The 27,463-nt window shown below is 47.5% G+C and overlaps 1 protein-coding gene and 1 long non-coding RNA gene across 6 annotated transcripts in view; one reads left to right on the forward strand and one right to left on the reverse strand.

The window, feature by feature from the left end:
* PLXDC1 (plexin domain containing 1) overlaps nt 1-27,463 on the forward strand; it is a 99,958-nt gene that overhangs the window by 48,526 nt on the left and 23,969 nt on the right. For all 4 annotated transcript variants that reach the window (XM_077164555.1, XM_077164556.1, XM_077164557.1 and 1 more), the window contains 4 exons: nt 13,060-13,155; nt 16,937-17,018; nt 20,988-21,048; nt 22,104-22,239. In XM_077164555.1, the coding sequence (XP_077020670.1) occupies nt 13,060-13,155; nt 16,937-17,018; nt 20,988-21,048; nt 22,104-22,239 (375 nt within the window). The remainder of the gene's footprint in view (nt 1-13,059; nt 13,156-16,936; nt 17,019-20,987; nt 21,049-22,103; nt 22,240-27,463) is intronic.
* On the reverse strand, nt 8,791-20,355 carry LOC143687525 (uncharacterized). 2 transcript variants are annotated; one of them, XR_013177564.1, is made up of 4 exons: nt 20,235-20,355; nt 19,172-19,441; nt 10,941-11,032; nt 8,791-9,763 (listed from the first exon to the last, which is right to left on the reverse strand). It is a non-coding gene; the product is annotated as an uncharacterized LOC143687525 (long non-coding RNA). The 2 variants fall into 2 exon arrangements; XR_013177563.1 differs by lacking the exon at nt 10,941-11,032.

A 27,463-nucleotide genomic window follows, 5' to 3' on the forward strand; every position in this document is an offset into this window, starting at 1 on the left:
CGTGGGCTTACAGAATGCCTTATGCATCGTCATGGTATTCCACATAGCATTGCTTCGGATCAAGGAACACACTTCACAGCAAATCAAGTGCGGGAATGGGCACATGCTCATGGAATTCTCTGGTCTTACCATGTTCCCCATCATCCAGAAGCTGCTGGATTGATAGAACGGTGGAATGGCCTTTTGAAAACTCAATTACGGTTCCAACTAGGTGGCAAAAACTTGAAAGGCTGGGGTAATGTTCTCCAGGAAGCTGTGTATGCTCTGAATCAGCATCCACTGTATGGTGCTGTTTCTCCCATAGCCAGGATCCATGGGTCCAGGAACCAAGGGGTGGAAATGGGTGTGGTGCCACTCACTATTACTCCTAGTGATCCACTAGGAAAATTTTTGCTTCCTGTCCCTGCTACCCTGAGTTCTGCTGGTCTACAGGTTTTAGTTCCAAAACGGGGTGTGCTTTCTCCAGGAGAAACAACAGTGATACCACTGAACTGGAAGTTAAGATTGCCACCTGGCCACTTTGGGCTACTTATGCCTCTGGATCAACACACCAAGAAGGGGATTACATTATTGTCTGGGGTAATTGACCCTGACTATCAGAAGGAAGTAGGACTGCAACTACATAATGGAGGTAAAGAAGAGTTTTCTTGGAATATAGGAGATCCCCTGGGGCGTCTATTAGTACTACCATGCCCTGTGATTAAAATGAATGGAAAACTGCAACAACACAATCCAGGCAGGACCACTAATGGCTCTGAGACTTCAGGAATGAAGGTTTGGGTCACCCCACCAGGCAAAGAATCACGGCCAGCTGAAGTGCTTGCTGAGGGGAAAGGGAACATGGAATGGGTAGTGGAAGAAGGTAGTAATAAATATGAACTTCGACCACGTGATCAGTTACAGAAACGAGGACTGTAATGCTGTTTTGTTTGTGTTATACTATTTAAGTTGTAAGATATCAAGTTTAAGAATGAATGTTGCCCAAGGATTTGCATGCTATTCTGGAGAGATTTAATGTGTTTCCAGTTATATGCAGGACAGTTGAGTATTGTCAGGTAAAAGAAAAAATGTGTGCTTATTTGTTTTCATTTGGAAATTAAGTATGGTCTAAGGTGATATATATATATATATGTGCCAAGTTGACAAGGGGTGGACTGTCATGGTTAGGGACAGGTGTCAACTTGGCCAAGTTGTGGTACCTGTTCATCTGATTGGGCAAGTGCTGGCCTGTCTGTTGCAATGAGGACATTTCATAAGATTAGGTCATGATCACGTCAGCTACATCCACAGCTGATTCCATTTGTAATCAGCCAAAGGGGAGTGTCTTCTGCAATTAGTGATGCTAAATCCAATCATGGGAAGCCTTTTAAGGAGGACTCAGAGGAGACAGGTTGCATTCCTGCTTTGGCTGGTGAGCCTCTCCTGTGGAGTTCATCCAGGCCATCCATTGGAGTCATCAGCTTCGCAGCCTGCCCTGTGGATTTTGGACTCTGCATTCCTCCGGTCACGTGAGACACTTTCATAAATTTTATATTTGCAAGTGTTCCCTGTTGATTCTGTTTCTCTAGAGAACCCTAACTAATGCAGGGCAGGAACATCACTCTTGGTAACCATTAGGGGGCTGCTTCCCTGCCCACCCCAACTTCACTATGGTCGGTCAAGGACCCCCAGGACGCAGTGTTCGGGGAGGGCCTCGGGTCTACAGACACCGTTATAGCCACAGATGTGCCCATGGTCCGGGCCCACCTGGGCCTGCAAAGTCAGGGACATCACTGTCCTTGGATCCCAGCTTGGCTCCTCTCTGAGGTGCTGTGAGGAGGAGAATTTGGTTTTCCACTATTCAAGCATTCCCAAGCTACTGAGCCCTTCCCTGTCTGAGGGAATCTCTCCTCCCCACTCCTGCTGGGGTAGTCTCTCTCCTGGGGAGGTGAGGGAAGGAGATGCTGAAAACAGCCAAAGTTTTACTTACCATTATTGCCTCGTATGATAAACTGCTAAACAGGATTTTGAGCAGCATCTGCAGGGCATGCTTTGATGGAGAGAAAAGATTCATGTGCAATTAAGCAGCACCTTCTTGCAGAGGCACTCAGAGCACACGGGCTGGCTTATGCATGACCCTTTGGTTGGCTGGAGTGGCCCCCAGAAGTCAATATAATTCCCTCTCTCCATTTGTTTAAGAAATCCTTTATTACCTGGACAACATAAAAGCACCTTTGGCGTGGCCAACTTCAAAACCGACAGAGATCCTGAGTTAGTGGGATCAGTTAATGAGGATTTTACTTTATAAAAGATTGCGAGCCATTGCCTGCCCCTTGGTTGGCCCCAGGAAGCTTCAGACAGCCCCAGCACACTGATCCTTCTTCTTTACCAGATCTTTCCTTTGTGGAAGGGTGACTGAAGTCCAGATATGTGCAGGGCTGCCGGGTTGGGGAGGGAGGAGGCCAGTAGCTGGCTGCAGAAGGGTGGGAGGGACCAACTGAGGGGTGGAGGGGGAACGTAGTCACCAAATCTGGCTGATTTTGCTTCCTGCTCCTTCTGATAAAAAGATGCCTTGAAGCGCTCTTCATTGGAGCTTTTTTTTTTTCAACTGGGGGCCCTTCCTTCCCCCTTTTCTCTTTTCTCTTTTTCCCCCCTCCACTCTGCCCCTGAAATCTTATCTTTCCTTGTTTCTTCTCCTTTCTCTCCTTTTTCTACTTTGCCTCACTATTGAGGAGGAAACCCCCCAACCCCTGCCCCGCCGTGCTCTCCTCCTGGGCTGAAAGTTCTTTGGGAAGCAGGATTCAATGTGTTTATCTCTGCATCCTCTGCGGGCACTTGAGTCACGATTATTGATTAAATAACCAAATGAGCAAATGAATGAATGAAAACTTTTTTCCGAACCACCCTCTTATATATTTTGTATGGTGACCATCCATTCTGGGGTGGGGAGGAATGCCTGGATTCTGTCAGTCTCCTGGTTCTTTCCTGACCAATCCAACTCTCTCCCACTGGTATCTGGAACTGAAACAAACTGGACAGGTAAACCTCTCTTTCTGAACAAACTGACATTTCTTGACGTGTGGCAGGGTGTTCCGTGCCTTCAGTATTTCGGCGTCTTTGATGACTGGAGGCAGAGATAAAACAGAACATCTCCGACTTCCAGAAATGTGGCCGTGGGCAGCCTCGTCTCAGTTCCAGGAGGCCCTGCTGGCCACTCTGCTGGGCACATCATTGTCCCTGGGTGAACCTCAGACACTGGTGAAGTGATCCAAAAGCAGACAACTCAGGCGGGGGTGCTAAGGATTCTGTTTACAAAAAAGTTATAATATTATAAAAGCCACACCATCAAACAAGTACAGGTTGGCAGTTGAAGTGAGAAAATATTTTAAATTAGGGATATATTTGTACGCACCCATCCACATGCCCCTTTGCCACCCCGCATCTTCCCCACTCTGCTGGGCAGGGGGTGGGTGTGTTTGTTTTTGGAGGACATCCGACGACCTCTGGCTGTACCCATACTTGGGGCCCATCCCAAACTTTGCTTCCCCAGCCCAGATTATGAGAGATCCTGGTAGGAGGTTTTCTGGAATCCCTCTTTACCCAGCTACAGCTTGTGCGTCTCTGCCCCTGAAATCGGCTTCCTGCAACACAGCCACGTCTGTGTCTCCATCTGTGGCCCAACCATGAGTCCCCGTTCTTTCTCGCATTTCACCTTCCTCCTGACCCGGGGCGAGCTCTTCCCTGACTGCCGGTGAGAACTGAGAGCTGGTTTGTCTAACTTAGAAAGGGGTGTGTCTGTCCCTCTCTGGCCTTTTGAGGTCTGCCCTTCCGAGGAAGGCTCTGTCTGATCTGTGGTGGTTGGAAGGAAGGGTGAGCTTCCTCTTGGCTGCAGGCTGAAGTTACAAGTTGCTAAGGTTTTCATGCCCATCTGAAATCCATTCATCCACTCACAGTCGTTACTTGAGGCCCTGGTAAGTGCCAGGCCCTGTGCTGGGGGTACGGGGACAGCTGACACGGGGACTCTGCCCTTGGGGGAGCCTGCAGTGAGGTGAGGGGGGGTGACCCGGAAAGTAAGTACTGATTGCACCATGTCAGTATTACAGGGTTTTAATTTAAACGGGATGTCTGGGGGTCCCACAAGGCACAAACACCCTCACCAGGACCAAATAATTCCAGTGGCGGTGGGAAGGCAGGTCTGGGGAGGGGATGGTGGCATCTGAGGTTTCCGAGGGCTGCTGGGCAAGCGAATGAAGCAGCCTGGTCTGCGAGGGGCCTCCTGGGTGTGTCCCAGAATCACTTGCTCTCTGAGTCAGAATAATCCGCTACGAGGGAGGAGCTGAGGCTGGAGGGTTGTTGGGGGTGTGGGGTCTCCTGGGTGTCAGCTGTCTCCCGGGATGAGGCTGGTGGGGTCAGTGGCCTGTCGTGGGTGGTCCTCCCCTGGCCCTGCAACCTGCTGGTCTGGGGGCTCTTGGTTGTCTCCTGAGAACAGTCTTGGGGAGATGTGGGCCTGTCCTGGGCTGTCCTCTCGGGCACCTGCGCTTCTCCAGACTTGGGGGTGTCAGCAGTATGCTGCACAACAACTAGATGTTGTGCAGGGGCCTGGGGAGCTCAGAAGAGGGGCAGTTAACTCTGCCCAGGTTGGGGGTCGTGACTTGAAAGATAAAAGAAGAAAGGTTTACCTTAGATTCCAGATCCCAGCAGGACTTTAGACACCTTGGAAGGTAGGAGACTAGAGACCTGGAGCTTCACTTTTTTTATTTTAAATGCTGGGGTGGAAATGGGGCGAGAAAGGCTGCCTGGAACCTCTCCACCCTCCACCTAAACCTTCCACAACCGCCCAGTCCGTCTTGTCAGAGGGTCGGCGTGGCGCAGGGAGGGTACCCCCACATATGGACCTCTGCGCGGGTGGAAAACTGGCTCCCCCACTCTGAGCAGGTGAATTATACAACGGCAGCCTTCCTCACCCCAATCTCTTTTCGGACTCTCCTCTCCTCTTGACAAGGGAACTCCCTTTGTGTAGAAATGTGTGTGCACGTGTGTGAGGGGCCCTGTGAACCTGTTCCCTTAGCATTAAAAAATATTATTATGGTAACATATATACCCCACAACATTTCTCATTTTCACCACCTTAACGTATAAATTCAGTGGTGTTAATTACACTCACAGCAGTGCACACCATCACCGCCGTCTGTTTACCAAAACTTTGTCATCACCCCGAGTAGAAACTCTGTGCCCAATAAGCAATAACTCCCCACTCCTGGCCCCCACCCTACCCCCACTAACCTCTAATCTATTTTCTGTCTCTATGAATTCACACATTCTATTCTTTTCACATTAAGTGAAATCATGCGGTAATTGTCCTTTCGTGTCTGGCTTATTTCACTTGACATAATGATTTCAAGGTCCATCCATGTTGTAGGATGTATCAGAACTTCATTCCTTTTCATGGCCAAATAATATTCCATTGTTTGTGCATACCACATTTTGTTTACGTATTTGTCAGTTGATGGGCACCTGGGGCACTTCCAGCTTTCCCTCACCTTCTCCCACCCCCAGTTCCCCACCCCCCTAGCCCCCCAGCTTTTGCAGGAAGATTATCTCCTTAGAGCAAGGTAACCCTGTAGACACGTGGCAGTTACCGCCTGGAATTTATGCATGGAATTACGGGCTTCATCTCTTTCAGATTTAGGGTTGTTTAAGAGAAAAAGTAGACGTGCAATTTTTCAATCTTCGGGATGTTTGTTTAATTATTTATTTTTAAAGAAAAAATAAAATTTCCCCTTGACTCTTTTAGAAACACAAATGGGGAAACCACAAGTGTGGTTTGCTGGAGACCACCTGTGTGGATTCATGAGCTCTGATTGAGCTCATCTCTTCCCAACTCCACACTCAGTGACTTCAAGTTGGTAGCTTGAAACCAGCCATGGTGGGAATATTTGCAACAAAGGAATCGGCACGTGGCACAGATCAGGGCTCCCCTCCCCTGTCCCCAGAGCACCTGAGGTACGAATCTACCTGCTGTTGACCATAATCTCCCATGTCTTTCTGGAGCTGCCACTGGTGTCAAGGCCTGAGTCTTTAGGTCTGGCTTCTGCAAAGTGAAAGCTGAGTGTTTTGGGGCAAATAACCTCTTTGTAAAATGGGGAGAATGTGCTGTCTGTACCTTGTCTACCTCAGAAAGTTCTGAGGGACAATGAGACGGTTCAGATGCAGGCGACCTCGGATGATGGCAGCCCCCTGGGGGCAGGGCCCAGGCCTGTCCTGCCCATCACCAAGAGCTCAAGACTTAGCACAGTCCCTGGGACACCACAGCGGCCCAACACCTGCGTGTTGCAGGAGTAAATGAAAATAGTGGTGGTGCTGTGGTTTTGTATGAGATTTCTCATTTAAATAGATGTTTTACATTTAAGGCTCTTTGGATAGGCTTGGTAAATTGCAAAGTGGTGGGACTCCTGGACTTCTTAGCTTCCTCGCAGCTCGCATCCTGACAGGTCTGAGTCTCTGAAGCTGTGGCCCAGCCCATGTCTCATAAAACTCATTCCACCCACTCCGTCCTTCTGTTTTCTCTCAAGCCAGCAAGTTCCCTGGGAGGAAGGGAGAGAAAAGCAGAAAGAAGCCTGAAAATCATTACAAACCATCCGTCTCCAGTTTAGGAGGGGGGTGGGGCAGGGAAGGAAGGCCAAGGTCAAAGTCCTCCCCCTGTCCCCTCCTCACGGGAGCCGGAAGGCTGGGGAGAAGCGCTCTGAGATAAGCACTCTCTCTGGGAGGAGACCCCACTACCCGAACGCCCCTCCCCACAGCACCTCATTCTCTAACGGGGGCAAAAGCAAGAAGCAGCACCCAGTCTGGACCACTCAGAAAAGAGGAAGCCTGGTGGTTGTGGTGGGGCACCCACAGGAAGAGAAGCTGGCTGACTGAATTTGGGGGGCAGCAAAGGGAAAGCGGGGCCCACAGGGCAATGGGTGGTGAGGGGATGATGCTTGAGGGAAGTTGGGGGCCAGGATGGCCAGTTTGTTCAAGAGCCCTGTGCTCAGGTTGCCTCTCTGGGGGTCCCCCGTCCATCCACTGGGTTCCCAGGAGCTACTGAGGGAGCTGAAAGACCCAGTAGAGATTCACTGGTAAGAAATATGCCATCCTTAAAGAAAGAGGTAGAGAAAGAGAAAGAAAGGAAGGAAGGGGGAAGGGATAGGAGAGAGGAAGGAAGATGCCATCCCGCCTCACGTTCAAGGTTACAAACAGTGGCTAGGGCTGAGTGAGGGGTTAGATGAGGATGGAAATGCTCTAGAGGAGCTGCAAGGAAAGCAAAACCCACAGAAGTTGAGGGTGAGAGGAAGGTGGGGCTCCCAGGCTTTCGGCAGCCCTGGCCAGGTGCTCTGTGTGTGCATGAGTGTCTTCTCTAATGCTCAGAATGACCCGGTACATGTAATATAATTAGTCCCTAATTTCGATGTGGCTCACGGGTCTTACGCCTCTTGTTCAAGTTCATGCAGGTCTGAGCAGGGCAGGGACCCTGGGCCTCCCCTTCCTGGCCCTCCTGCTCTTGGCAGGCTCACCACCTTCCTCTCTGTCCCTCTTGGGCCGTGGCCATTCCAGACCCCTGGGTAGCAGGAGGACTCTCCTAGTGACACACGGAGGGTAGGGCCGTGTTTCAGAAACATGCACAGAGGTGAGGCTGAAGATTCCTTTTTCTTCCAGGGAAGCTTTGCTAGCCCCAGGGCCTACACAAAGGTCCCTTTGCCCAGTACAGGATGCATTATGGGGATAGGCTGCTGTCTCGAATGCGTCAGCACTGAGGGCTCTGCAGCGCCTCCACGCTGGGGCAGCAGGGTGTGGTGGGAGAGCGCCGGCTTTGTGCCAGACCAACTGGGGTTCTATCGTGGGTGAGGCTATAGGGCACAAGTCCAAGACTGAGGACAAATAAGTGTAGAAACATAGCAGATCTGGTCCCCAGGCCTGGGTTGAGTAGGAGGGAGACATTCCAAGACTGAAGATAAATAAACACTAGAAACGCAGCCGATGTGCTTGTCGGGATGAAGCTGCTGACGCCAACAGCTGCCTGCCTGTTTGGATGTCACCATTCAGGGCTTGCCTAGGAGGGGCTGACCCCAGGAGGTTGAATGGAGGGGGGCTCTGCAGCTCCTGGTACCTTCATCTCAACACAGGGTCATCCAGTCACTGGGAGAGAAAATCAGAGCAGACAGTGTGGAAGGGACGTGCAGGACCCTGTGTGGACTCTGCAGGCACCAGGGCTTCCAGGCACTGTGTAGGGGCTAGGAGGTATTTGTGGGGGGACATAGACCCTTTGAGCTGGAGAACTCAGTTCAAGGCAAGGGGAAGTTGGCATTGGGAAGAGGGCCTTATAAGTCTTGGTGAGATTATTATTATTGGGAGGCATTGGGAATTCATTGAAGGACTTTTTTAAAATTTTGGCGCCAAAACCCAGGAACAAATCTTTGAAGGATTTTAAGCAGGAGTCAGATGTATGTCTTAGGAGTACAACCAACAGGAAGGACTTAACAGGTCAAGCCTGGAGGCAGGGAGGCTAGTTAGGAGGCCACTGCAGCTGCACAGAGGTAAAGATCCCTGTGCTCTAGTCAGCCTATGACCAGGCAAGGGGAGCTCTAGGGCCTCTACACAGGAAGGACAATTCACCCCTCATATCATAAATTTCTAGGGGCTGTCGCAGGTCTCTTCTTCTTTTTTGTTTTTTAAATTAATTAATTAATTAAATATAACCACATACAAACACAAACATTCTTACCATATGATCATTCCATTCTTTTTTTTTTTTTAATATTTTTTATTGGCAAATCTTCACACACATATAGTCCATACATGGTATAAAATTAGTGGTTCACAATATCATTGCATAGTTGTGTATTCTTCACCACGATCATTTTTAGAACATTTGCATCACTCAGGAAAAGAAATACAAAGAAAAAACTTATTCATCCCATATCCCTTACCCCTCCTTCTCATTGACCTCTAGTATTTCTTTTTTTTCATGTTTGAAATTTTTTAGTTCATCTTTTTTTAATTTTTAAATTTTTAAAACTTATTTATGAAGCATAACTGCATACAAGCACAAACATTCTTACCATATGATCATTCCATTCTTGTTATATAATCAATAACTCACAATATCATTACATAGTTGTGTATTCATCATCATGATCATTTCTTAGAAGGTTTGCATCAATTCAGAAAAAGAAATAAAAAGAAAACAGAAAAAAATTCATATATACCATACCCCTTGTCCCTCCCTTTCATTGATCACTAGCATTTCAATCTACTAAATTTATTTTAGCAATTGTTCCCCCTATTATTTATTTATTTTTAATACATATGTTTTACTCATCTATTGATAGGTTAGATAAAAGGAGCATCAGACACAAGGTTTTCACAATCACACAGTCACATTGCAAAAGCAATATCATTATACAATCATCTTCAAGAAACATGACTACTGGAACACAGTTCTACATTTTCAGGCACTTCCCTCCAGCCTCTCCAATATACCTTAACTAAAAAGGTGATATCTATTTAATGTGTAAGAATAACCTCCAGGATAACTTCTCGACTCTGTTTGGAATCTCTCAGATATTGACAGTTCATTTTGTCTCATTTCTCTCTTCCCCCTTTTGGTCAAGGTTTTCTTAATCCCTTGGTGCTGAGTCCCAGCTCATTCTCGGATTTCTGTCCCACGTTGCCAGGAAGGTCCACACCCCTGGGAGGCATGTCCCACGTAGACGGGGGAGGGCAGTGAGCTTGCCTGTTGTGTTGGCTGGAGAGAGAGGCCACATCTGAGCAACAAAAGAGGTTTTCTTGGGAATAACACTAGGCCCTATTTTAAGTAGGCTTAGCCTATCCTTTGTGGGGTTAAGTTTCATATGAACAAACCCCAAGATTGGGGGCTTGGCCTATTGCTTTGGTTGTCTCCATTGCTTGTGAGAATATCAAGAAATCTCCCCAGGTCTTTTCTTTAGTTGTGCAGAAAATTTGCTAGAATGAGAATTATTCCAGCAAATGGATCATTGACTGGGAATTTGTTACCTTTTTATTGTTTCGGGATTTTATTTCACCTATGGGGTAAAGGAGGGGACAAAAGGGTGTGTTTGTTCATCTAATGTTTATTGAGCATCTGGCACATTAACACTGTTCCAGATGTTAAAGACAGATGCACAAGTGTCTGCCCAATCTATAGGCACGTGAAATAGACTAGTGGTTGCCTAGCTGAGAGATGGTGGTAGTAGAAAGGGAAGTAACTGCTAATGGGTATGGGGTTGCTTTAGGGGATGATGAAAATGTTCTAAAATGGATTGCGATGATGATTGCAAAAATTCTACGAATATAGTAAAAACCATTAAATTGTACATTTTAAATGGTTAAATTGCATGTTTTGACGTAAATTATATCACAATAAAGCTGTTATTAAAAAAAAAAGCCCCTGCCATCATGGCAGCAACATTCTAGGAGTAAATGCATAATTCTATCTGGAAAGAGGGAGAACAGCTGATGTGTTCCTATAGTTGTTCCAAGGTGATCAGTATTCAGGGAGTTGACAAGTAGGCAAAGACTTCTTGGCTACCTAAGTTGGTGGGAGGGGGTGCCTGCCAGAGGGGCACACTCAGAGAGGCCTTGGGAGTAGCAAAGTCCATTGGCCAAGGATCCTCAGTTCCAGTGATCTCTCTGGTCCTGAACCTTCAACTCTTTAGACTCCAGAGTATACAGCTACAAGGCCAATGATTATCAAAGAAGGCTATACATGGAATTACTTGGGGAGCTTTTAAAAGTGCAGCTTCCTGGGTGTTATTCCAAATTTCTAGGGGGAGAACTTTTTTTTTAATAGACTTTCCAGGGATTCTGTAGCAGCCTCCCCATAGAACAGGGATCTTCTAGAATTCCTCCCCCCAGTAGACAAATATCCAATGCTCCTTGTAATGCGAACAAGATATACTCACACAGAAGCAATACTGAGTGTGTTCAGTTCTCTCTGCATATGGCGCAGGAGGAGGGGGTAGCCATTTCCATCCTCTTAATATAGGGAGCCTTCCTGGAGGAGGAGAGAACTTAAGCACTGCAGGAAAGTTGGTAGATTTGGTGCTGAGATTGTGTGTGTGTGTAATTTTTTTTTAGATAAAATGAGCCATTTTAAGTATACAACTCAGGAGTTTTAAAACTACGTTCACTTTGTTGCACAACCATCACCATCATCTAATTCTGGAAAATTTCCATCATCCCCAGAAGAAATCTTGTACCTGTTAACAGTCACTCCCAATTCCCCTCTTCCCCTATTTCTTCTCTACTTTCTGTCTCTATGGATTTGCCTATTCTGGACATTTCATACAAATGGAATCTATGATATATGGCCTTTCGTATCTAGCTTCTTTCATTTAGGAGCATATTATTTTCAAGTTTTATCCACATGGTAGCATGTTATCAGTGATCTGAGATGTTCTTTTAAGGAGTGGACCCTCCCCTAGCTTCTGCAAACAGGAAGGGGTAGAGAGGGGAGGGGCTTGCAGTAGTTTCATGGGACGCTCTCCCTTTCATGGATGACCCCTCCTGTTCTCTGCTGTCACCTTGGGAAATTTTCCTCCAAACCACCTTTAGCTGAGTGAAGAATTTATCTCCCCACCTACGCTGGACTTCTAGTGGTAAAAACCCAATTTGAACTAGCTTAAGCAGACAAGGGATTGTTGTGGGGGATGCTGGGGTAGCCCATAGAACCAGAGGAAAACTTGAACCAGTGGAAAGGCAGGTCTCAGGGCAGGTCCTGGGATGTCAGGGCCTCGAATGCCATGGGACTTCCTGCCTTTCTCCACAAGGTGGCTTCATTCTCTGGCTTTCGTCCTTAGACTGGAACCATGTGCATTCTTAGACCCTAGCTCGCATCTTCTTAGCTTCACCGTCAGAGAGCCAAAGGCCACCTGGTGACAGTTGAGAAGTTCCAGGGAAGGTCTCTGATTGGCGCAGCTAATGACAGACGTCCAGCCCTGGACTAATCACTGTGTAGCCAGGGAGGCTGGTTCATGGAAGATAGTGGCTCCCGGGCAGACCACATATGGGACTGGGCTGGTGGTAGTTCCCCCAAAGGGGGTGCTGTTTCCAGAAGGAAGAAGAGATGCTGGGCAGACCAAATACTAAATGGCCATTTTGGGAAACTCGTTCACAAAGCTCTGCAGCTGGCTGGCTGCCTTTCAGAGCAGAAGGAAATCTACCCCCAGTGGTGGTTTCTTGGGTGGGAAATGTCAGGGCATCTCAGATTGCTATTCTAGCAAAGGTCTTTTCATCTACATCCCAGTTTTTTCCCCTCCCAGGGTGGTTGTTTCTGTCTCTCCACTTTATAGCCAAGAACCTTGAGGTAAAATGGCTTGCCTAAGGTTACCTAGCAAGTCAGAAGCAGAAATTGCATCAGAACTCTGGTCCCTTGACTCTGGGGTTTGTAGAAAGTTCTTGCAGGGTCAGAAGCAGGACTCAAATTTCGCTCCGGGCCCTGAGCCTCGCTCAGGCCTCTGTCCAGGAAGGTAGAGGTACTCTGAGGACAGCTGGTCCATCTGCAGACATTCGCAGAGTACACTCCATGGGTCAACTTCAGGGCCAGGTGCTCACAGGCTAATGCCTCATCCTGAAGATGGATCCTCCTGTCTCCACAATGGTGTGAGTGCTGTGGGAGGGGAGAGCCAAGCCTGAGCAGGGGGGAGGAGGGAGCTGGTCAGATCTGTAAGGACAAGTTTGACAAGGAGAGAAGGGGTGACCAGCAACTGTGAGGGCGCAAAGGTAGAAGCCTGGGATCCCCACATGCTGATCCCAAGGGCAGCCAGGCCTCTGTTTAAAGGAGTTTAACCAGGTTACAACAATACTCTCTTCTCAAGGACAATTTGCCTGTCCTCCTGCCTTCCTGTAGCTTCGATGGATTATCCAGGTCGGATTACTTCCTGCTCTCAGTGGCTGCATACTGACCCCAGTTTCCACTCACTACAGTCTCTGGCCCTCCCACCAGAGACAGGCGCCAAAGACAGGTCTCAGAGCCCCCTGGGAGTGAGAAGCATCTGATGACAGGCTGTGCCTCTGTTTCAGAAACTCGGCGAAGAACCATCTTCGAATACCACCGCGTGATGCTGGACCCCAGCAAGGTCACCAGCTCATCGGCCGTGGAGTTCATGCCATTGCCAAGTGAGTAGGAGTTATTCCCACCTTCAGGGAGTGTTCTGCTCTCCTGGAGAGTCCAGCTTTGAGTTTAGTTCCCAGGCCCACCCCTGGCCCCTGTGTGGGTATGTCCACCCAAATTCTCTGGGCCTTCATTTCTCATCAGTCACGGGCCGTGACAGCACCTCACTCCCAGAGCTGCAGTAACGGTTAGGACCCAGGAGGTAGAGGAGAGGACATAAGTGGCAGCTCAGACACTAACTGACCTGTCCCAGGCCTGGGGCATGGTTTATGATGGATTCGTGACAGCTATTATTATTCTTGACACAGAATTAAAACTCAGGAGGGCATTGCCGCTGAGAACCTTGGACTGAGCCCCCAGGAAGGTAGTCCAGGAACTGACAGGGTCCGCAAGTTTACTATATTTTCTTTAGAGAAAGGGTGATGCCAGCGTCCTTGGGGCACGAGTCATTAAAAAGATTTAGCCAGTAGCCCTCCAAGGATGCCTGTCTTCTCTTCCCTCTATGCCCCACTCATCCACATGGCAAAGGCCCCACCTGCTGGCATAGACCCTCTAGGGACAGGACTGGATATTCTTTGTGATGTGGTCAGAGCAGCTGGGGAGAGTGAGGGAAGGGAGGACAGCATTCCCACTCTTACATTTTTTTAAAAGAGGGTTTTAATTTCCTCTTCTGGCTTTTGGTACCTCTTAGCTTCCCTCCACAGCCAGGGCTGTCTCTCTACATTTTCTTTTGCCCCCTTCCTCTTTCCTGGAGGTACAGGGAGCAGGCAGGTAGAGAAAGAATAAGAAGATAAAGTTTCTTTGGGAATGCTAGGCCACCTCTCAGCCAGGTCTCAGCAAGCCAATGGACCTTGCCCTTGGTATCTTCCCCTGGAGGAGACCCAGGCACCAGACTGCCCTGTAGTTCACAGCCCCCAACCAGTCACCTTCCATCTCAGCAGGAGACCTGGGGCCTGACAGCCATTCCTCTAGGACAAGTGAGAACAAACCCCACGTCCTAGAACTTGAATGAAACCAGGACGTCCAAGGGCAGGGCTATTGCCTGGGCAGAAATACCAGAGTAGAAGTGAAACATCCTGGGAATGCGTTTCTGGGACACTCTGTACATTAAAGCTACTTCCCATCCCTCCAGTGAATTTTGGGAGGTTTCATAGCAGGCATAGCAGAGCTTAGCACTTCAGGACATCTGAAATGCAGCTAAGAATCAAAGGTCAATGGTTTTATGAATACTCTAAAAGGCTCCCCCAATTTTTTTCTCATGTCCAGTTTGGCTGGAGGCTTTTAAGGGGCCTTTGGGGTCACTGGGAATAAGCAGGCTGGGGGCCTCCATGCCTGGGAGCAGCTGCTTGGCAGGGGAGGCCAATGCTATCAAGGCTGTGATTTGAGTCCCTGGATGACCAGTTGCATTTGTCCTCAGAAAACTCTACACCCACGTCTCAGGCTTTCCCCCTTAGCATTTTGGGGAGTTGAGGGGAAGACGATCTGTTTAGCCAAGATGCTTGGAATTATTTCCATACCAGTGTGTACGGTTTATCTCCAAATCAGCACACTCTGGCTGGTCTCTCCTGGTCCCTTTTCTAAGGAAGAGAACTATGAGAAGGTGGCTGGGGGAGCCCACAGAGGGGCCTTGAGGAAAAGCATTCAGGCTCTAGGCTCAGGCGGTCCTGGGTTGAAACTCAGAACTGTAACTTTTATTCCCAGGACTCTGCCCCAGCCTCTGTTGCCAACTCTGTGCAATGGGGATAACAAGAGCATCTGTATATCAATTCAACGGGCATTTGTCAACTGTCTGTCATGTGCCAGGCACTGTTCCAGGCCCTTGGAGAACATCAGGGAACAAAATAATCAGAGAACCCTCATTCTTGTGTTGGGTCAGTCCCTGTGTATCCCTGCCAGTGGCTTTCCATCGGTCCTCCCAGGGCCTGCAAAGCTCCGGTAAACAAAAGGACACAGTGTCACCAACAGCCAGTCCCTCCCACAAGGCCACTGAAGGTGGCCATACAGTGCCCATGACAGCTTTTCTCCTCCACCCAGCTGTCGTCTTGTTGTGAGTCTGTATGATACAAATTGGGTTCCCAGATTAATGGACTGTGGTATAGCTGCAAGAAATGTCACATAGTGAAGAAATGCATAATGCTTGTTGAAGGAGTGGTCATTTTTCTATAGCTGTCATTTCTTGCTACTATCCACATGTTCTGTTCAGCTGCTTATAAGATGAGTCCTTATATTACATAGTTATTCTGGGTGAGTGCCTACCTCTCTTTGCAATAGAATGCATGTTTGATATGACAGCTCTTTGCCACTCAGAGGTCATTCTGTTCAGTTACATGGGTGGCATTCAATTGCAAGTGAACATCTCTTAAAATCCAACCCACATTCCTGCTGCTGTATTGGCTCTGTCTTCTCCTCTGCCTTGCTGGTGCCGGCGGGGTCCATGCATTCCAGCCTCCTGCCCCCACTGCTCTTTCTGCTCTCTGACTCTCCTCTGCCCTGGCTGGGATCCGGCTGCCACTCCCTCCTCACTCCTCACTGGCTGGCCGCAGTTCTGGGATATCCCCTGGGACATGCTTTGCTCAGGCTTCTGCATGCAGGGTCCCTTCTCCCCAGGAGAGCTGTCAGCTTGCTTCCTCCCTACCCCCTGGTGCCTGCCTAAATGTCATCTCCTCAGAGAGGCTTCCCCAAGCAGCAGCTCCCACTGTCATTCCACCTTTTTTTTTTCTGGTCTACTTTTCTCACAGCCTCCTCACCATGGGACCTCCAGGCCTCTCCTCATGGGCCACAGGCCCCACTGGGCAGGCCTCTGACGCTGCTGCATCCCCATCACGCGGCCCAATGCCTGACCCACGCTCAGCACTCAACGAGTGTCTGTTAAATGAATGCCTGAGTAAATGAAGACCTCGTAGTCCACACTGCGAGTATTAAATGAGATTCTGGTCCATAATAAGGAACATTTATTGGGCACCCACCCCGCGGCCGACACTATTAGGTATTTTCTCATTTCGTCCCCATAGCAGCAGGCTCGGTAGCACCACCGTCCCTGTTTTTCAGCACAGGGAACTGAGGCACAGAGAGGTTAGGAGACTTTCCCAAGTCAGACCTGAGCATGAAAGAGCAGAGGACAATGCCTGCTCCCTGTGGTAGCCAGCTCACCTCCAAGAGGAGAGGGTGGAGAGGAGACAGGCACCAGGAGCAGTACTCTGATGCCAGTCCCTCCTCTTGGACGTAGCTCTCCCAGCCAGCAGGGGTTCAAGCCCTGAGTGGAGGTCAACCCAGAACGTCTTTAAAAATCCCTTTTAACCCTGTGGCAGAGGCAATGACCTGGAAGTATAGTTTCCCAGACCAGGTGGGATCCGTTTGTCCATGCTGCTTGTCCTTTATAGACTCACCACAGTTGTAATTATGTAGTTGTTTTTATTGACTTAGTGTCACTCTCCCCACATGACTGTGAGCTCCAAGAAGGTAGGGACCAGGTCTTATTGCTGAATCCCCAGGACGAGCTCAGGGCCTGGCTCCCTGGTGAATGAATGAATGAAGAAAAGAAGGAAAGATGAAAGGAAGGCAAGAAGGAAGGGAGGGATAAGGGGAAGGAAGAAGGGAGGGAGAAAGGAGGGAGAGAAAAAAGGGAAGGGAGTAAGGAATCAGGAATCAGGGCAGGACATAAGAAGGGACGTCATTAATGACGCTGAGAGTCGCAGCGTTCAGGAGCACTGCTTTTCCTAAACATTGCACCTGTGAGCCCACAGAGGCGGGCCTGGTGCTGAGGGCCTGCTCCCTTCTCTCTTGCAGCATGCCTGCAGCATCAGAGCTGTGACACCTGCGTGTCCTCGGACCTGACCTTCAACTGCAGCTGGTGCCATGTCCTCCAGAGGTTTGTGCCCAAGCTTGCCCTCTTGTTCCCATAGGCAGAGGAGGGAAAGAGGGTGGCATAGCTCAACTCCTTGCCTTAGGCCTCTTGGTAGGTCCTCATTGCCAGCAGTCTGCCAATGTGAGGGTGTCTCTGGCCAGTGCCACCCTGACCCTTAGGACAAGAATGTCATAGCAGTGAGTTCTTCCCTGAGGCCTAAGATCCATCAGGGTATCTGTCTGGCAGGGCATGGCCTGTGGCGAATCAGGCTTCTGGAAGATCATTCAGGGATTTCAGGAGGTGCTACAGCTCCTTTCTCATACCCAGGAAAAGGGACGAATGTCCCTTCACAGTAAGGGTTGATTCACCCTAGAGTAGGGCTTTTCAAGGAGTGCTCTTTAGCTGTGGGATCCCAGAATCACCTAGGGCACATATTAAACATGCAGATTACTGGGGGCCACTCAGACCCTCGGCATCATAATCTCTGGAAGAAGACTCCAGGATCCTGTATTCTAGCATGGTGCCTCATCTACAAACAAGTGTGAGAACCACCAGCTCAGAGATAGGGTATGATACAAAGACCCACTGCCATTAGGCAAGAGCCCCACGACCCAAGACACCATCTCCAGATCTTTCTCAGGCTACAACAAGATTTCCTGAAAACCAGGGATGTGAAATTGCAAGCTTCCATGGAAAATCGAGCAAAACTATAAAGCTGTGTTTGCTTGGTTTTGGAAGCAGAGAAAATTCTGGGTGGCATTCAAGTTCAGGGATAATGTTCTTAAATCCAACTCATCTTCCATCCCTTGCTCTGATATCATTTCCTTACAGATGAGACTTCCAGCTCTGTTCTCTCGTCCAAGATAAATAAATGGCAGGAGAGGGAAAACAACAACAACAAAAGAATTTCTTTGGGGACTAGGGCTCTCATGAGAGTGGGAAGCCCTATCAAGTCTAAGAGAATTTTTGGCAATCTTGAAAATTACAAAATTACAGAGTCTCCGAGTTCCCATGCAGCTGTCATGCAGCTGTCAGTGTTTCCTCTGCTCCTTTCCAATATCCTTGTACAGAAATAGAAGCTGTCGCCCTTGGAGGCGGCCTGCCTAGCACATAGACATAGCTCTGGGCCTGGGAGGAGAGGAAGGGCCTCAGCAGGCCCCTGGTGTTCTTCCCACCAGCTGGGCTTTTATTTACTCTCTTGGGGCCTTAGTTTGTTTCCCCTGTAAAATGGGCTGGGGTTATATGGTTCAGAGAGAGGTGGCTGAGGAATGCACCATTATTTTAACTCCTCAAATGCCAAACAACATTTTTGCCAGCATTCAGGACCCTTTGCATCAAAGTCACAGAGCCTTGGAGAGAATATACAGGACAGGCCCCTGGTTGCTTCATCCTGGAGGGGAACTTTTCAAAGAGTGGTTTGCAGACTGCGAGCAGCCCAGGAGCACCTGGAGAGCTTGTTAAAAAGGCAGGTTCCCAGGCCCCAGCCTTGACCCATGGAGTATGAATCTCTGGACCCAGGATCCCAAGAAGTGCATTTTTACAGTGGTCCATCTTGTGTGCTTTCAAGTGTGAGAACCACTGTCTCAGCGACGGAGAGACCTCAGGAGCCCTGGGATGCTGGGGCTCCCTGCCACCACCTGACTCAGCATCCGACAAGGGCTGAGCCATGAGAATTGTGAAATGGGACAAATGAAAGCAAAACCCTTGCCCTGGCACAACCCCTGGTTAATGCACCCACCCAAACCCAGGGGATAACCAGGAGGAAGACGGAACCAGAGACCACGAAGGTTTAATGCGGGAGGGTTGCTCTGGCTGGGGTAAGGGCAGGTCTCTGGCTGTGGATGTTGCTTGGCTCTGGATGTCAGCCACAGGACGAGCTGCTCCATCAGAGAGGACGCGGGACTGATGTGGTGCTGCGAACCATCCCGCCCCATCGGCCTGGACTCACTCCAGAGCGTGCGCCCCTCCTTCCAGCTCTCTAGAGCTTCAGCCAACCAAGGTCCCTTCAAAAGCCACAGGGCAGGGCTGGTGCTGGGGGTGCCAACCAACATGCTTTCTCCCACCAACAGGGTTCTCGGCCCTCCACTTTCCCTCCACTGGCCCTTCCCTCCACCTCACCCAGGCCTTCCCCTCCCTGCTCAACTCAGGCCAGACCTGATTTCAAATATTTCACTTACATGGCAGGCGTCTTCCTTTCCTCCAAAATTTCTCTCCCAGCGGCCCATCCTGGAGTGTATGGTGTCCTTGATGCTGAGGTTTGGCTCAGGAAACGAGGGTCCTAAGCTCTGCCTTACAGTGTCATTGTATGGGTGCTGTGATATATAAGCAGGCACTGGGGCCAGGGCAGCACGGTATTCAGGAGGCGCTCAGCATATGACCGTTTCTCACGCCTTCCTCTTCAGACCTGGCTTAGTTGGTTCAGGGCTTAGAATGGGATGCTAGTAGACCTATCACTGGAAAGAATCAGTTAGCTTTGCCTAAGATAGACTTGAGTTCCCAGCTCCCAGGAGCATCCACCCCACCCCCCACCCCCCTAATCAGTGAGCACCGAAGACCTGAGAGACGGGAAGAGGTGGATGACTCAGATCAGCGGGAGCCACCCGGAGCCGAGGGAGGCACCTTCAGAAGGAAAGACTGACAGTCCGGGGAAGCCCTCTCTGGGACAGACGGGTGGGTGGTTGCTGGGGTGGGGGGGGCTAACTAGCTACAAATTTCCTCTCAGCAGTGGTTGCTTGGCATGTAATTATTTTTATTTTTATTTATTTATTTATTTTCAATATAATTACAGCTTAGTCTCACTATTTTTTATTGGCAGTGGAAAATGCTTCAGTATTTTATTGAAAGAAAACAATAAGTAATTCTGTAATAAAAATAGTTCAAAAGCAGACTATACATACTTCGTTATAGAATCAGGAAGTTCACAAAAGATTAACAGAGAAACAGCACAGTAACAGTGGATTGTAGAGTAAACTGAAGGCAGAAGCCAAAATGGAAAAAGACATGCTCTATCTGTGTGGATACCAGATGCAGAATAAATAATGCACCGTGATCTGAACCCATTTCTTGCTGCCTTTCTAAATGTGCCATTTAAAAGTAAAAGTGAAAAAAAAAGAAAAGAAAAAGTAAAAGTTATATTTGCTACTCATACAATCCAAAATGCCTATATCAACAAAATCTAAAAACGTGTGTCTATGTTTTTCTTTGAACATATTTACAAAGAAGTGTAAAAAGGTGACTTACGGAAGAAAAATAAGGCCCTTATAAAAGTTGCACTACATTATTTCCAGGATTTCTCGCCTTCCTCTTCGGTGTGAAGTGAGAGCTGGCGCCTCGCGCAGGTTGTTCTCCCCTTGCAGCTGTCGCTGAGTCAAGTAGGGCTTGGATCCCCTTGGCTCAGGAGAATAAACAACAGAAACTTGAGCATGACCGTGGAGAACATTTTCCGGTTCATCCTGGTGCCCCACCCTTTCTCGAAGGAAGTGTTTGGTGTCTTCCCACCCAGCTGGGCTGGGTCCTCTCTGGGGACCCTGGTCAGCCAGTTTTTAATCCTCCCAGCCTTGGCAGGAGCCTTAATGCTGCCCTTTGATGATCACACAGCCAGGTGTGGCTAAACCTGCTGGCACCCACCTGAGGCCCGGCCTTTCCTTCCCTGCCCACCCTGCCCTCACCTCCCCCAAGCTCTCAATGCCAGGAGAGGTACCCCCGGGTATGGACAAATCTTTCTCCAGGTGAAAGCATGTGTGTGGATCCCCTGGGACTCTCAGCACAGGACAGAGTGGGTGAGGATGCCTTCCCCTCATTTTGGGTCTTACTGCCCGGCCTGCAGCTATCTGGCGCTGAGGGCACAGGACCATCCCAGTCCGGGGAGGTCAGCACCCACTGCCAAACACCAGAAGGCTTTTCCCTCGTCATGTGTCTGAGTCTGGTGAAGTGATGCGGGACGGCTCCTGTGCCAGATTCCGTCACACCTTTGACCTTTTGCTCTCCCTACAGATGCTCCAGTGGCTTTGACCGCTACCGCCAGGAATGGCTGGCCTATGGCTGTGCTGAGGAGGTAAGAGGTGGAAGTGACCTGCTGTGGCCCAGGGGCCAGGTTGTAGAGGACAGTAGGGCTGCCAGCAGCTCCCTCCCCGCCCTTCCCAGGTAGCTCTCTCAGGGCGTCTTTGGCTTTTGGTGAAATTCTCCCTCACACTGTTCTGATCAGCTTGGGGATGGGGGTTGGAGGGCTCTGTGGGTCCTGGAGACAAGCATCTCTCCTGGTGACTGGGCATGAGCGGGCAGCTCTCCTGGAACTCTTTTGGTCTGGGCAGAGGGTACGTTGGTGTGACCCTGGGGAGGCTGGGCACTGGATGACATGAATAAAGCACCTGCCACGGCTCCAGGCCTCTGACTTTTGGGGGAGGCAGTCACTCTGGGAGTGAGGAAGGTTGTTCCATCACCTCCCAATTAGAGTCCCATACAGGTACCTTCTCACTGCTGGAACTTGTCCAGAACACTCACGCTTTTCTCTGAGCAGGAGGATCCATCTGTTCTCACGCCTTTCACTAACAGACAGAACCTTTCATCCATGCGCCTTTCTTCCCTTCCTCGCTCCATCCCTTCTTTTCTTACTGTGACATTTATCTGACAAGTGCCCTGCATGTGCCCAGCACTTCACTGCATGCTGCCCTACACTTGCTCTTATCTAATCCTCCAGTCAGAGGAGGAAACTGAGGCTTAGTGCTTGGCCTGCGTCCAGCTAGAAGGCGCGGTGTTTGGATGAGCCCGCTGCCGTGCACGCGCCAGTCTGCTGCACAGGAAGGCTGAGCGAGCTGCCTTTGTCCCTTTCTGAGGCTGGCCAGGAACATCACCGAGTGCTCGGATTCACTGTATTAAAATTGTCCTCTCAGCACCTTCCTTGAAGAAGGACTTGGCACATTGACAGATAAATTGCCTGTAAGATAGGACACTTTCAGGATAAAGTGGGAGACTTAAATGCCTTCATGCGTGCCTTTGATCAGATTACCTCTGGAATCATACATTTCTGGCGGCTGAGGGGTGAAAGCACCCAGCTGCCCTCGGGTCGAGGGTCTCCGCCGTGTGTGGCACGGCCCGGGGTCTCTCTTGCAGGCCGAGGGCAGGACGTGTGAGGACTTCCAGGATGAGGAGCACTCCTCGTCCTCCCCGGAGAGCTCCCTCAGCCCCTCTGACAGAGGCCTCAGCACCACCTCCTCCTCCCTTTTCATCGACAGCTTCCCCACGGAAGGTAAGGCCCGAGCAGCCGGGCAGGGAAGACAGGGGAGAGAGGAGCTGTGGGCAAGAGCTGCTGGTCTGGGGCACCCGCCCTCCCTGACGGGATTGCCTCACGGAATAGAAGGAATGATCTCAGGGGTAGGAATCGCCCTGTCCTTTTACAGAGGAGGAGCCTGGGGTGCAGAGAGCTAAGGTTGCTTGGCCCAGCCCTCCCAGCTGGGGAGAAGCGGAGCCAGTTTAGAATGAGTGGGCACACCCCCGGGCCCCTGCAGTTAATAGTGCTTGCTGCAGGGGCAGAGGAGACTGAAAAACTAATGTCCCAGCCCAGTGCCAGTATTTTATCTAATTCACCTCATTTGATCTTACCAACCACCCTTACAGAATTTTATCATCCCTGTGGCAGGTGTGAACTCAGCCCATGAGAGGTACCCCTGGGTATGCACAGATGTGAGAGAAAGGTCGCTTGGTTTCCCATAACTTTCATTTCTGACTCAGCCTGCGTTCGGCTGGAGTGGTCGGGAAGCCCATTTCAACCATTCCGGGGTTTGGCTCGCTGCTCGTGTGGCTCTGCATGCTCAGACGTGAGCCTGGGGCCACCACGTCCTCCCTCTTGGGTTGGGGCTGATCTGCGCTCGCCTCTTCAGGTCTTGCCATGCCTAGGGGCTTCTCTGCCCCTCTCGGCACCAGAGGGAAGCCTTGTGCATGCCCCTCTCGTCCTAGGACCATCAATCTCTCCCCTTTCCCTTGGTTGTGGACTAGGAGTGCTTGCCCGGTGCACACCAGAGTCAATTAAGTGGCGCCTGGATTTTGAGATGAGAAAAAGCTTATTCAGCAAAGGTTAGCCCCACGAAGACAGGAGAACATTCCTCAGTTCTGTCTCCCCGAGCAAGTGAGGTGAGGAATTTTTATGCGAATAGACAAGTGAAGTGGGACTAGAGATATCAGGCTTCGTTAGCACATTAGGATGGGTTACTACACATTCAAATGAGGGATTATAGTTGGCTGTTACTACTGATTGGCTCTACTTTCAGGAGTGGGCCGACGACGTTGCTGGAACCTGCAGTGGTGGGACATCTTGCTGTCTTTTGGGTCCTGTGTTTCTCTTTCCGTTGTTCCCGCTCACTTCCATTCCCTTCGCAGGGTATTTTATATTCTGGGGGTACTTTAAGTTCAGGCTTCTTTTTTTTTGGCACATCAGTTTCAGCCAGTTCTGTGGAGAAACAAGAAAACAGGAACCTCTCTTGGGTTAGGCAAGTTCTTCATCGATCCTAAAAGAGGAAAGTGGTAACTTTTTTTTTTTTAAATTCTGGGATTCATTGGGGCATCACTCTGGACAAACCGACAAAATCTCATGTGCTACCTGAGATTCCAAGTACTTATGACATTCAATCAAACTATCTACATGAGTTATATTAGGAAATGCTCTAGTCAAAATATAAATTTTGTAACAAATAAACATTTTTTGCTTTAGTCTCACACATAAGGTGACATTTTAAAGTATTAATTATCATCTATTTTCAGCTGGAAAGTGGTAACTTTAACAAGTTAGTAAGGGAGGGGATGTTCTAGTGAGTTGGCGATCTCATTCCCCCTTTTCGATGTTCTTTCCTCAATCTTGAGGGAAAATGGGCAATTATTAGGACATTGTTATGACGACTGTACTTCCTGAATTTCAGTGCTTAACCAGTATAGGAATAATCAGGAGGCTTTGTTTTTGAAAAAATAATTTAATAAGCAAATTAAAAATTATAAGTTATCTCATGAGACATACATAAGAGTAACTCTAGAATGACTTCCTGACTCTATTTGGACTCTCTTAGCCATAGGAACTTTATTTTATTTTTAACATTTCCCATTTTTGATCAAGATCTTTCTGTAAGAGCATTGCAGACCTTCTGGTGTCAGGGAGGTTCACTCCTGGTATTCATGTCCCACATAAGAGGAAGGAAAAAAAACGTTAAGTAACAAGGAGGTTTTCTGGGGGTGACTCTTAGGTGTTAATTATAATTAAGCTTAGTTTTGTCATTACAGAAATAAGGCTTAAAAGTTCAAGCTTCAAGATTGAGGGTTTATCTCATTAGCAAATTTTCCTTTATGAAGCAATGTTCATATATTTTAGAGTTAATTTTCATAACTTTCTCTGTTATAAGTTTAAATTGAGGATAATTTGCTTTTTTTTCTTGTTAAGGAGTGGATCTTAGATTTAGACCTTGTAGAGTTTTTATTATAGTTTCAGTAAGTTTGAGAGAATAGCAGGAATTTTCCTGGTGGGGAAGTTTACAGTTCTCTGATTCTTCAAAGAACTTTACAAATAGTTTTTTTTTAATGCCTAAAACACTCTGAAATGCATGAAGATATTATTTCAACTTGTATAGAGCTCATTCCTTATTTTAGGTTCTATGTTAAATAAAGCTGTTAGGTTTTTCAAATAAACTGATTAGACAGGTTAAATAAGATAGCATGTCAGAGAAAATTCAGATTTTGGATAAAATACATCTCTCCTCTAGGGTCTCACATAGAAACTAAAGTCCTAAAACACAGATAATATTGCCCTTTACCTTGTTTTCTAATATGCCTTAGTCTTTTTTTTATTAAACATACCAACTTATAAACACAAACATTCTTACCATATGATCATTCCATTCTACATATATTATTAGTAACACAAGATCATCACATAGTTGTATATTCATCATCATGATCATTTCTTAGAATATTTGCATCAATTCAGAAAAAGAAATAAAAAGAAAACAGAAAAATCATACCTACTGTACCGCTTACCCCTCCCTTTCATAGATCACTAGCATTTCAATCTACTAAATTTATTGTAACATTTGTTCCCCCTATTATTTACTTATTTTTAATCTATATGTTTTACTTGTCTGTTGATAAGGTAGATAAAAGGAGCATCAGACACAAGGTTTTCACAATCATGCAGTCACATTGTGAAAGTATATTATTATACAATCATCTTCAAGAAACACAGCTCTACATTTTCAGGCAGTTCCCTCCAGCCTCTTCATTACACCTTAACTAAAAAGGTGATATCTATATTATGTGTAAGAATAACCTCCAGGATAACCTCTCAACTCTGGAATCTCTCAACCATTGACACTTTGTCTCATTTCTCTCTTCCCCCTTTTGGTTGGGAAGGTTTTCTCAATCCCTTGATGCTGAGTCCCAGCTCATTCCTGTCCCACGTTGCCAGGAAGGGATACAGATTGTACAATGGGACTGACTGTACAAATTCAGAAATGGATAGCACAATATTACCTAACTATAATACAATAATGTTAGTACGCAGAATGAAGCTGAATGTGAGAATGATAGAGGGAGGAGGGCTGGGGGCACAAGCGAAATGGGAAGGAAAGATAGACAACAAAGACTGAGATGGCATAATCTAGGAATGCCTAGAGTGTACAATGATAGTGACTTAATGTACAAATTAAAAAATGTTTTTGCATGAGGAAAAACAAAGGAATGTCAATATTGCAGGGTGTTGAAAATATATAATAATTCATATTTTAAAACATTCATATTTAAAAACATTTAGTCTTAAGACTAAAGCAAAAAAATGTTTATTTGATACAAAATTTATAATTTGACCAGTGCCTTTCCTAATATAACTCATGTGGACAGTTTAATTGAACACCATAAGTACATGGAATCTTGAGTAGGGTATGAGATTTTGCAGGTTTGTCCAAAGTGATGCCCTGATAAATCCCAGAGTGATTTGAACAATGAATAAAAAAGTATTTGCAAAGTCCCCTTGGGGAAAAGACAAAAAAGAGGGAAAATTCAACTTCCCCATGTGGAGAATTCCTGATATTCATACAAGCAGTGGGGACAACCAAAGCAATAGGCCAAGCCCTCAATCTTGGGGTTGTTCATATGAAATTTATCCCTGCAAAGGATAGGCTAAGCCTACTTACAATTAGGCCTTAGAGACCAAAAGGGGGAAGAGAAAAATGAGACAAAATAAAGTATCAGTGGCTGAAAGATTTCAAACAGAGTTGAGAGGTTATCCTGGAGGTTATTCTTATGCATTACATAGATTCACCTTTTTAGTTAAGGTATATTGGAGAGGCTGGAGGGAAGTACCTGAAAATGTAGAGCTGTGTTCCAATATCCATGTTGATGATTTTTGCATCTATATTCATTAGAGAAATTGGTCTATAGTTTTCTTTTCTTGTAACACCTTTGTCTGGCTTTGGTATGAGGGTGATGTTGGCTTCATAGAATGAGTCAGGTAGCCTTCCCTCCTCTTCAATTTTTTTGAGCAGTTTGAGCAGGATTGGTACTAATTATTTCTTGAGTGTTTGGTAGAATTCAAATGTGAAGCCATCTGGTCCTGGAGTTTTCTTTTTGGGAAGCTTTTTAATGACTAATTCGATTTCTTTACTTCTGATTGGTTTGTTGTGGTCATCTATTTCTTCTCGAGTCAATGTTGGTTGTTCATGCCTTTCTAGGAAGTTGTCCATTTCATCTACATTGTCTAGTTTATTTGCATAAAATTGTTCGTAATAGCCTCTCATTACCCCCTTTGTTTCTGTGAGGTCAGTGGTTATGTCTCCTCTTCCATTTCTGATTTTATTTATTTGCATCCTCTCTCTTCTTTTTGTCATTCTCACTAAGGATCCATCAATTTTATTGATTTTCTCATAGAACCAATTTCTGGCTTTCTTGATTTTTTTCTATTGTTTTCATGTCCTCAATTTCATTTATTTGTGCTCTGATCTTCATTATTTCTTTCCTTTTGCTTGCTTTGGGGTTAGTTTGCTGTTCTCTCTCTAGTTTTTCCAAGTGGAAAGTTAATTCCTCGATTTTTGCTCTTTCTTCTTTTTTGATATAGGCATTTAGGGCAATAAATTTCCCTCTTGGCACTGCCTTTGCTGCATCCCATAAATTTTTATATGTTGTGTTTTCATTTTCCTTTGCCTCAAAGTATTTACTGATTTCTCTTGTAATTTCTTCCTTGACCCACTGGTTGTTTAAGAGTGTGTTGTTGAGCCTCCATACATTTGTGAATTTTCTGGCCCTCTGCCTATTATTGATTTCTAACTTCATTCCTTTATGATCTGAGAAAGTAGTTTGTATGATTTCAGTCTTATAAAATTTATTGAGACTTGGGTCACGGTGGCTCAGCAGGTAAGAGTGCTTGCCTGCCATGCCCGAGGACCTGGGTTCGATTCCTGGTGCCTGCCCATGTAAAAAAAAGAAAAAAAAATTATTGAGAC

This window comes from Tamandua tetradactyla, chromosome 6 (genome assembly GCF_023851605.1).
Source record: "Tamandua tetradactyla isolate mTamTet1 chromosome 6, mTamTet1.pri, whole genome shotgun sequence".
Lineage (NCBI taxonomy): Eukaryota > Metazoa > Chordata > Mammalia > Pilosa > Myrmecophagidae > Tamandua > Tamandua tetradactyla.